The sequence below is a fragment of the Grammomys surdaster genome, unplaced genomic scaffold, assembly GCF_004785775.1.
Source record: "Grammomys surdaster isolate TR1022 unplaced genomic scaffold, NIH_TR_1.0 126118, whole genome shotgun sequence".
NCBI classification, from domain to species: domain Eukaryota; kingdom Metazoa; phylum Chordata; class Mammalia; order Rodentia; family Muridae; genus Grammomys; species Grammomys surdaster.
In genome coordinates, this window is record NW_021620926.1 from 1,945,525 (window position 1) to 1,956,428 (window position 10,904).

General features: G+C 40.9%; 1 protein-coding gene across 2 annotated transcripts in view; it reads left to right on the forward strand.

Annotated features, from left to right (window-relative positions):
• The window catches only part of Map3k7cl (MAP3K7 C-terminal like), a 39,389-nt gene extending 28,905 nt beyond the window's left edge, over positions 1–10,484 (forward strand). For both annotated transcript variants that reach the window (XM_028756397.1, XM_028756398.1), the window contains one exon: positions 9,356–10,484. In XM_028756397.1, the coding sequence (XP_028612230.1) occupies positions 9,356–9,536 (181 nt within the window). In that variant the 3' untranslated portion in view covers positions 9,537–10,484. The remainder of the gene's footprint in view (positions 1–9,355) is intronic.
• The last annotated feature ends 420 nt before the right edge of the window (positions 10,485–10,904 follow it).

Genomic DNA, 10,904 nt, shown 5'->3' on the forward strand with positions numbered 1-10,904 from the left:
ACAGAACATTTCACTTGGACTCTTGGCTGTAAGGGATTAAAAACTGTTAAGAAATCAAAAGAATAACTTTATAAATCTATGCCTTTCTTTTGGGTTGGAGAATCTTGATAAGCTGTCCAAAATATTTAGATTTGTTTGTAAGTGCAGCGGGACATCTGAGAGTGCCCTACGTTGCAGGGAAGGGAGGATTTAGGATCAGCAGCCTGCGACTGTATTTTCCGGGCTGTGTTTACTTGTGCATGTGCACACCTGAAGTAAGTAGGTACAATGGGGAAAAGCCTACTGAGATAGCTCATTTAATTGATATGGTAGCTTCAGGTCAGATCTTCTGGGGGGACTTTGTTATTTAATTTAACCTCATATGTGGCATTTTTATGGGAATGTAAGATCATCCACTAAATTATATGCCCTAAAAGTTTATATTTTTGTGTGGTATATTTTGAAATATGGCAAGATGATGACATAAGGATGACTAATGTCTGTGCTCTGATACTTGTCCTTTCTTTGTGTTGAGAAAAATGATAACTTGTGGGTACCACCACAGCATCGATTATATAACCTTCCAGGACCACAATGAAGTTAGATCCTCACCCCCAACACACCCCCCCCAACACACACACATACATCCAAGGGACTCACAAGGTTATATGTGTTTCTGCAGAGGTCATCTTACCCCTTCATCAAATGTAACTGCATACTCTAAATGATTGCTACTTGTAATGTAGAACAAATTATTTTACTATATTTTCCTATTTCATATAGTTTCTCAAGCCCCTCCCCCTTTCCCCCATTCCTAGTTCTTCTGTCTAGGTTGAAGATTTTCTGCTTCAAATCTTGGTTGGTGGAATATTATAATTGTTTTCCTTCCTGTTTTTTTTAATGTATTTAAAATTAACAGCAGCTCCTGCCTCTTCCTCTCTTTCCTGATCCTTCTCTCTCTGGAGATAGAGTCTCATGGATTCCAGGTTGGAGTCAAATGTACTATGTCGCCAAGGATGACCTGAAACTCCTGATCATCCTGCTTCAACCTCCTAATGTTGAGATCATAGACATGTGTTGTTAGGAAGTGCTGTGAATCGAACCCAGAACCTTTGGCATGCTAGGCAAGCACTCTCCCAACTGAGCTACACTCCTAGTCCCGACAGCCACAACCTGGCAACCTCTATAGAACTTCCTGTCTTGACCTTCTGCCTCAATTCCACTGACTCATTAACTTTCTCAGGACACTGTCTGTGTCTGCTCCACAGGCAGTAGTTCCTCAAGGAAGGCCTATTCTATGTCCTCACCCAGGGTGATCAGAACTTTTCTTTAGCAGTGGAGGAGCCACTGGAATGGTCCTTTGAACTTTCAGTAGGCAAGTGCTATCAGTTTAAATTTCTTCCTACCTTTGTGTCTCTTTGTCGCTCTTACAGACACACACTTTCTTTAGCATCTCTTTGTATCCTTATCACCCACCATGGAGCTGATCATAGAGGTCAAATACGAATTAGGTTGATCTAAGGTAGCCCCTTATAGGTTGCAGTAACAGCCTCGGCATATACATATTCTGTATTGCTATGGTCTTATATTTAAAAATGCAGAGTTGATGTCAGTAAGGGTTACTAAGACAAGCTGTCAAATCACCAACTGTGGTTGGAAACATCACAGTATGAGATCCATCTCTAACCACTGTATTGGTTTTTGTCACACTGTAGTGAAGCAGTAGTTCATTTTATAACAGATTTTTCTGAACAGTCTTTGTTTTCAAGTAAAATAAATCAGGCCATGTGGATCTGACCCAAGCAATTAGCATTCCATTTTAAAAGTGATTCTGATGAGAATTTCTCTCCCAACACTTCATAAACTGTGGCTGACTTTGACACCTTTGGCAACCAGCTCGTGCAAGTAAGGCGCACAGACTCTGAAGTGTTTATAAAAAGGTTTTCTTTTTGGAATTGCTCAAGCACAGCCTGATGTGTGAACTTGAGGCTGCACTTTTCTTGTCTCTCCAGAGGAGGTCTCCCTGGGTCAGGTTTGGAAGAACAGTCACAGGAGAAGATCCTGTAGAAGTGCTCCCGGTCGTGGCTGTTGGGTGGATAGGATAGTCAAGCCTTCCCACCATGGGATAAATCTTATTTATTTACATTTCTTTCTGGCTTATGGCTAATGTTAGATAGAGTCAGTTTCTACATTAGGTGGACCATTTTGGCCTGATTGCCTGTGATCATACCCCTTGTAATTGCATTTATTACAACCCATCATGTCTTTTTGATACATCTTATAAGAATTCTCATTCCCTATACATACCTCCTTTTGTATATTATAATACCTTTCGAAGTCAAGCATCAGTTGCCAGACAGGGATGATTTAAAATATATGATTAAATTACAACCAGCTGTAAAGGTTGCTGAGTTCCAGACATGATTATATGTTGTGTGGTAGAGAAAACATTTCTCCAGTCTTTATATGAACCATGCTGAGGAGACTGACAGCATCAGGAAAAGGGTAGCGTTACAAAAGATTAAAAGATACTTCTTACTGAAAATCTACTGTTTGACGATTCAGGGCTCTGCAGTGCTTGCAGGGCTGAATAGCTGTCATCATGGATGTAGACTATTTTCATCGGCCCAGAAGGAAATCTTGTGGTCCTGAGCAGTCCTTCTTATTGGTCCCCTTTCCTAGGCATTTTAGCAAACAAGCCTATTGCCCATCTCTACCAGCTTTCTGCTGGACATTTTTTAAAAAATGGATGTAATTGTGTAATATGATTTTGATGTGATTCAGACTATTATAGCCTAATATTTCAGGGTCCATCCATGCATCACACCTCAGTACTTCCTTCTTTTAATTTGTGGATACTATCACATTGTACACATCTTATTTGCCTTCCATTGGATAATGTCCTTTTGGGTTGGTTGCACTGCTTAGTATTTGAAGAATGTCACTGTAGACATTTGTGAGCAGCTGTGCTCTCTGGTCACATGTCTCTGCTGGTGTCTGCCCTGCCCGTCTGATGAATAAACCACACTAGTGGACAGAGTGATGTGTCACTGTGGTTTTAGTTTACATTTTCCTGATGGCTGCGATGTTGCACAACTGTGCATGCACTTCTGGGCCAGTTCTATGTTTTCTTGGAGAAATATTTATTTAGATATATTGCCTAGTTTTAAGAGGTTTTCTTTTTGTTGCTGAGTAGAAGGATCCTATACCGTTAGTGGGTTCAGATGAAGCACCAGAAGGGGAAAGCCACAAACACCATAAAGCCCACATGTTTATGTCTTATTCAGATACACAGTGATGACGGAAAACAGTAGCTTGTCTAGGGAACATTGTAATGTGGGAAAGGGTACTTATGTTACTTGTAAACTTTACTGTAACAATAGCCCTCTTTTTGTTTGCTTTTCATCCCGGTACTTAGCTCATTCTGAAATTGTCAACAGCCTTTTTATGTCTACATAGAAGCATTTGTTGCCTTAGATCCTTTTCATTCTTTCTTATCTTTTTAAAGATTTATTTATTTTATGTATATGAGTCTTCAGACACACTAGAAGAGAACATCAGATCCCATCACAGACGGTTGTGAGCCACCATGTGGTTGCTGGGAATTGAACTCAGGACCTCTGGAAGAGCAGTCAGTGCTCTTAACTGTTGGGTCATTTCTCCAGCCCTGTCTTAGATTATTTTCAAAGACAGATGTTTAAGCCAAATTCTCTCCCAAAGTTTGGAGATAGAGAGGATGTCAGTAGCCCACTGTCCTAGAGTCAACAGAGAAATGCCAGTTTTATCTGCATTTTTCCCCTCATGGGGGCGGGTGAGCTTTGAAAAAGATTGTATGGTGTGAACATACAGAGAAACAAATCTCTTTCTTATACTCCATGAACATGGGACTTAAGCATTTACTCAGTATAGAAATTGAGTTTTCATTGTCATAAAGAAACAGTAAGAGAGGATTGTTCCACAGATGTTTCCAATAGTGAGTAGGCATATGGTATAAACCTCCTGTCCTCTCTTTCCCGTGGTGTCTTATGCATACACATTGCCTCCTGGTAAGGTATGGGATTGGAGTTCATTTTCCAGCAGTGAAGGTATGTTTCCTAAGACTAAGAGGCTAGTAAGAATAGACACACTGCCTGGTTTGTGCTTGGATGTAATATGTGTTGAGCAAGTGATGAGAAGACCCTGAAAATTGAAACTGAAATTGATTGCTGATGGATGACTTTGGTTCTGGAGGCAGAGGAAGGGCCAAAGGATTTTTATTTCATTTAAATAGCTAGCTTTGTGTGAAATATCAGTACTCCAGACATCATCAAGTGGTTAGATCACACTTTTCTTCAATGCCCTAGTCATCATTGGCTTTCTAGCCCAGTGCTCTCCAGTCTCTTGACTAGAATCTCATTCCCATCCTCCTGCCTGAAACCTTGTTAAAAGGGACATGGCATGTATGTTCCCGTAATGACTGTATCTTTAGGTAGATGCCCATTACTGATGAGGAGGCAGCAATGCCATCCCTAAGAAGCCGAACAAGGAGGCACCTTGATTTTTACTTTATCTCCCACCCCAACCTGATAGTGATCTTTCTAGAACAAAAAAGACCAACCAAACAAACAAAAAAAAAACCCAACAACAACAACAAAAAACATTTGTACCATCAATGAGTCAGCTCTTGAAACCTGAAGAATTTTCTACATTTTGAAATTAATTTCCACAAAATTTTAATTTCTTCTTTACTAACACTTTCACTTCTCTCTCTCTTTTTCTTTCCAAGTAAAGCTTTTCCAGGTATGTGGCTTGGGGTGAGGGCCTCTGACGGTTCCTGGTAGATGCTGAGGGTGTGGCCTTCAGGCTGCTGAGATATAGCATGGAAAGTGCTGTGCTACACGTTCTTAGGACTGCTGTAGCTGTGGCCTTCCACCCCACATCATATGACACCGAGTGAGGGATACCATGAGAGCCCCTCAAAAAAATCAAAAGTAGGACTACATTTTACTGCTGTGTGAATCGTGAATTCTTGGAATCATCTAGTTTGATGTGCTGGGGCTTACACATGACTTGTTAATGGATAAACATAAGTATGCCTAAATAAATAAGTCCTCAACAGGACACAGCAGAATTTTGACAGCTTTTTTATTTGCTATGTATATAATTACTTACATGAAGCTAATTTAGAAACCTATCAGCCGAGGCTTCTTGATTGTAGTAAAGGTGACATTATTATTGACATTCTCCAATACAGAGAGATGGAAGGAGACTGTCTCAGCCTTTCCTTGCAGTTATGAAATCAGTGATTCTATGGCTGGTCATCTCTACAAATCAAAGATGGCAGACAGATGGCAACAGGGGATCAATGTAAGTCAGATAAGGAGTCGGGAAATTAGCCATTGTTAGATCCTACACCTCTGACCTCGCAGTGAAGGCAGAACTCTTGTCGACCTAAATGCCCTGTGTGACAAGGGTGCCATGAGGGTGGGAGGTGGACGGGTAGACCGGAGAGACCTGTCTGAGGATTTGCAAGACTTCCTTTTTCAACCCCATGAAGGTTTTTTTCTCATTAATTTCTTCAAGATAGTTACAAGAAAACTTTTACTAATCAATATTTAATTATCGATATTTTCCGCCGTAACTGTGCTCAGGGACACAGAGCACTGAGCATTTAATCAGGACAGGCTTGATTTCTGCCCTTTCTTATTAGCTGTGTGGCTTTTTTAATTAAATGGAGCACTTTGAGTTAGAGTTTCTTTCTTTTAAGATACAAATGATCTCTCCCTGAAGAGTCTTTTTCTTCAATTACTCATTTGTCAAGTATTTCTAGGGAGCCTGTTCTATTTTAAACATCTTGGAAGATCCAGAGATCAGCTGGAGCCCAGGAACCTAGTGTATGTTCCACACCCTCTCCTGCCCTCCTGCTGGGTCCTTCTTTTATGATGCTTGGTTTTGCTCAGCAGACACCAAATTCAGTGACCAGGGGAGTCTGTCAGGCTTAGGAAGAAAATACTAGAATTCCTATTCTGTTGTAATTTTTGCTTCTCTTGGAGGTAACTTTTATTTTGATGGTTTCAAATGTACAGAAAACTCCAAAGGAAATGTTAAAATTATCGTGTGTCTTTTAATGGATTTACTAATTACTAAACATTTCCCCAAATGTGCTGTGCTCTTCCTCAACAATGAGGGCTTTCTTTTTTCTTGTATTGTCTTAATATTCCTCATGCTCACACATAACTTGCATGTTTTTGGTTGAGAACATACCACAGACACGATGTATGTCTCTCACAGGGCATGTAGTACTCATTTATGTCTGCAGAAGTGACAGCAATACTGTTGACTTGGTCATCCTGGCCTCTCCTTTCCTCTACCCTTTGCAGTTCCTCAGATTTTGCAGGAATATTCTTTGTGAACTCTGTGTTGAATGTATTGTTCCTTACCCCCCTGTCCTAACACCCAATGCTCCCTCACCACAGTCATATTTGGGTATGCTTTATAATATACAGAATACACTAACACATGTATAATTCACGAATTAGTCTCGATTTGTGTCCACAGTTTTGTGTGTGATTTTTTTTAGCCAATAACATCTTTTTTTTTCTTTTTTAGTTTTTAAGATATGGTCTTTCTGTGTAACCTAGGCTGGCTACAGGTTGCTGTCTCAGGTTGCCAAGGTCCAGGATAACAGGCATACACTCATGACATCTTAATTTTTAACTAATGGTCTTAAATGCCCAAATGGCTCAGATCTAAATGAATAGAATAGTCACTTCCTTTTCTATTTATAGATTATTAGAACATTACAGATAGGGTTTAGGATCAGAAAAGTTCCCTTGCTCCAGTAACCTTGGACTTACTTCCAATATGAATGTGAATATTATTATTTTGTACAGGCATATGCTTTCTGTTCTTCCTCTTGTCTTATGTAGTATCAGGCTAGTGTAAGAATGTAAATGATGCTTTTATTTCCTCAGATGAAGGGATGAGATAGATCTGTACCCAAGCAGTGTGAATACACGGCTTGGGTTGAGCCAGAGTGTTTCCTTCTCTGTTCCAACTATTCCTAGGCCTAGGGCTCCCAGCTTCTATACAATCCAATCTTCCAAGCTGACTTATTCAGTCTGGCTCCTCTTGTCTTCTGAGATTCTGAATTGTTCTGCCTGGCCTCATACTAACTTTAACAATATGTTCTAATCTTCTGGCTCCTTTTCATTCTCTGTCTCGTTCTGTCTTTACCTGTGTCTAAATTGTTCTCATTGAAACCTGACTCAGTAAAACTGTCCTGATAAAACTGCAACACACACACACACACACACTCCACCATCACCTCTGTCTAGCTCCTTCTCTCTCCTCACATTGTTCTTAAGTAGCCTCTCTTCCTCTCTATTCTTGTGAGAGTTGGCCATATTCTATTTCTGACGCATCCTGTCAAATCTTTCTCTGATTTGTCACTTTGCCCCTCAATTAGATGTCACTTTCAAACTTGGTTGTTTCTTTTTTACAAAGATAAAGAGAAAACTTTTAGGACTGTAGTCTTTCCTATGCAAGGGTCTACATCATGATCCAATCAAACATATGTCAGGATGAAGAGTAGTTAGAGCATGTTTCTTGTCCTGTTTTTCAAACAGAATAACATTTATTTATTTATTTATTTATTTATTTATTTATTTTCACATAGCATGCATGTTGTGTTAGGCATTGTAAATTATCTGGAGTTAAACACACAGGAGGATGTGTGCACACCACCTAAAAATATGCTATTTTTTTTGAGCATCAGCAGATCGATGAGGGTCCTGAATCCCATGCCTGATGGGTACTAAGGGACAACTGTATATGTGTGAGTACTAGAGAAAGACATAGAAAATAATGTCCTCTAGATCAAGCCCAGGACTGTGAGCTCCTGGCTAGTAAATGCTCTGACACTGAACTCCAGCTCCAGCCTCTCACGAGGATTATTTAAACGGAAACATAAGAAACAAAAGAAGCTAAACACTGTGTTTCAAGGACAAAGATTCAGTAAGAGACAGAGTAGCTTTCTCCCCACAGGACAATAGGCAGGGCCTTGAGGCATACCATGAGTAACTGGTAGTCTTTTCATTCCCTCTGTAAAGTAATAATTTCAATATCTTGCTGCAACTTTTTTTTAACATTAGTATTTGCGCACATGCATGGTGCACACACACACCCGCGCACACACACACTACACATATACACAAATAATATATAGTTTGAAAGGCCATTGTTTTGGATGATTGACACAATCACCTATGTGTCTTTGGAATGTGTCTAGTGGAAGTGCTAAGTAAAAGTTCCCCAAACTTGTGATTTAAGAGAAATTAAAAACAGAAGACCAATGCTTAAGCTTTGTGGTTCACAACTGTAACTTCAGTATTTGGGAAACTGAGGCAGGAGAATTATTGCACCTTTAAGTCCATCCTGGGCTACATAGGTAAGTAAGTTCTAGGGCAACCTGGTCTGCAGGGTGAAACCCTGTCCCATCCACTGTTGATGTGAGTGTAAACTATTACAGCCACTATAGAAGCCAGTGTGGAGGCTTTTCAAAAAAACTGAAAATAGAACCAGCTTATGACCTGGTTACCTTTCCTGGGCACATGCTCAAAGGACTCTAAGTCTTGCTACAGACACTTGGCTGTCCACATTGATCTCTTTCTACAATGGCAAGGAGATAGAAATCAGCCTAGATGACCATCAACAGATGAACAGAAAATGAAAATGCAGCCTATGTACACAGTGGAGGTTTATTCAGCTGTAAAGACAAATGAAATTATGAAACTTTCGGAATATGGCTGGGTTTGGAAAACGGCCGGGTTTGGAAAACATAGAAGTGATGTAACCCAGTTTCAGGAAGACACACACTGTATGTAGATCCTTACCTCCAGTTGTGAAATATGCATATCCAGAAGGAAGGACGCGGGTAAAGGGAGGAATGAGGGAAGTGACCTATAACAGTGGAAGAAGAGAGGCTTGAAGGGAAGTGTGGAGAAAAGAGAACGATGTGGAAGAGGGCCAGAGTGTACAGTGAGGAAGAGAGGGTATCGCTTAAAGAGCGGCTAGAGGGTAAGGCACAGTGGTGGGGGGCTGGGGGGGGGAGTGGACAATTCGTGGAAGAGGAGCCAGAGGGTACGGTCGGGGAGAGAGGTTAGGGATCATGAGGTGAGAAATGTACGGAATACTATCCAGAAGGAGACCTGTTGCTTTGTAAGCTAATAAAACAATAAACTTAACAAAAATACTTAAACTAAAAAGGGAAAAATAAAGGTCCGTCCTTGGTGGCTGGAAGGGTACGCAGGGAGATGCGCTGTGGGAGGAGCACCTAGTGCTGGATGCGTTTGCAGTAAAGCCTGTGCTTCTCCTTGCCCTGTGCCCTGCGTTTCAGGAAGGAGCTCATCGCCAAGCTGGACCAGGCAGAAAAGGAGAAGCTGGATGCTGCCCAGCTGGTTCGGGAATTTGAGGCTCTGACAGAGGAGAACCGGACACTGAAGATGGCCCAGTCTCAGTGTGTAGAGCAACTGGAAAAACTCAGAATCCAGTATCAGAAGAGGCAGGGCTCCTCCTAATATCAGCCGATGAAATGTGAGCGAAGTTGCTGACCGCTATGCGCTGGCTGAAAGGATTTGCATCTAAAGGAACAGAGAGTAAAATCTATTGCTTCTCTTTATTACCCATATGGCAAATGTCTAGAATGAGTTTAGTGCTGCCTAGCTTCTAGCTTGAGAGAAGGATATTTTATTTTAAGTAAGGTCATTAATGCAAAGCTATCACCAGTATATATTTTCAGAGATCAGAGTTCTTTTTCCCAAAGATATACATATATATATTTCTTAGTTAGAAAGATATGATCATACTATACAATAGAGTAGAAAATAATAAAAGTAGAATATTGACTGGCCCTACTGAAAATCATGAGCCATAAAACAAGCCAGTAGAGTGTTCACTGTAGTTTCACATCTGTGCATTTTAAAATTTTATGCCTTTTCATATTTCAAGTCCTCTCAGCTACAAACCATGGAGACTAGCTGTGCTCTGTAGAGTCAGATGTAACTGTTCAGTGGCTGATTGTCCTAAGAACAAAAGGTTGCATAGCCTAAATGCTTTCTCATGAAAATATCAGCAGGCGTGTGTCCTTGCCCAAAGCTCACTGGCTGGTGCTGATTGTATAATGAAGAATCGAGGCTGTCTGGCTTTCTTCCCTCTGTTAACACACAGTGGACACGTTTGCCTTGGCCATGTGTGTCTTTGGGATCTGGGCATGGGGAAAGTGGAAAGCTATCATTCAGACACTACATGCAGTTGAGCGTCTGTAAGACCAGTGAGAGGACATAACTAGTGTTGGGGATGTCAGGAGATAGGTTAGATCAGTAAGGCTGACAGGAATGTGTGTTTGAATGCAGATTTAGAGAGTGATCTCCCTTAGTTCTGGCTCCCACACTTTCCTGCCTGTCTTTGTTTTGTGTCTGTTTTCCATTCACGTGACTTTTTTTCATTAAACATGGATCCAAAGTTCAGCCCTGTGTCTTGCTTTCTTCTTAATCCCTTTGTGCAAGGACTTCCCCTGGTTAGAGTTTATTCTCAGTAGTATGTCCTGGAAAAGAACTGAAGTCCTTTTTTCAGGGAGAAACTTAGGATTCTCATCTAGAATTCTCTGAGCACTGAACTGATAATGAGGTGTGATGACCTTAGACAGGGATGGTGGTTCCCAACCAGGCGTGATGCTCCCCCAGGGGATATGTCACAGGGCCTAGAAACATTCTTCTTTTAAAAGAATATTTATCATTTGTGTATTTGTGTTTATACACGTGTGTGAACATACATGTATGTGTGTGCCATGGTGCCCATCCGATTTTCAGAGGACTTCCAGAGTCAGTTCTCGTTTTCTACCTTGCAGAACTTTGGGATTGAAGCCAGTCCTCAGGTTTGGCAGCAAG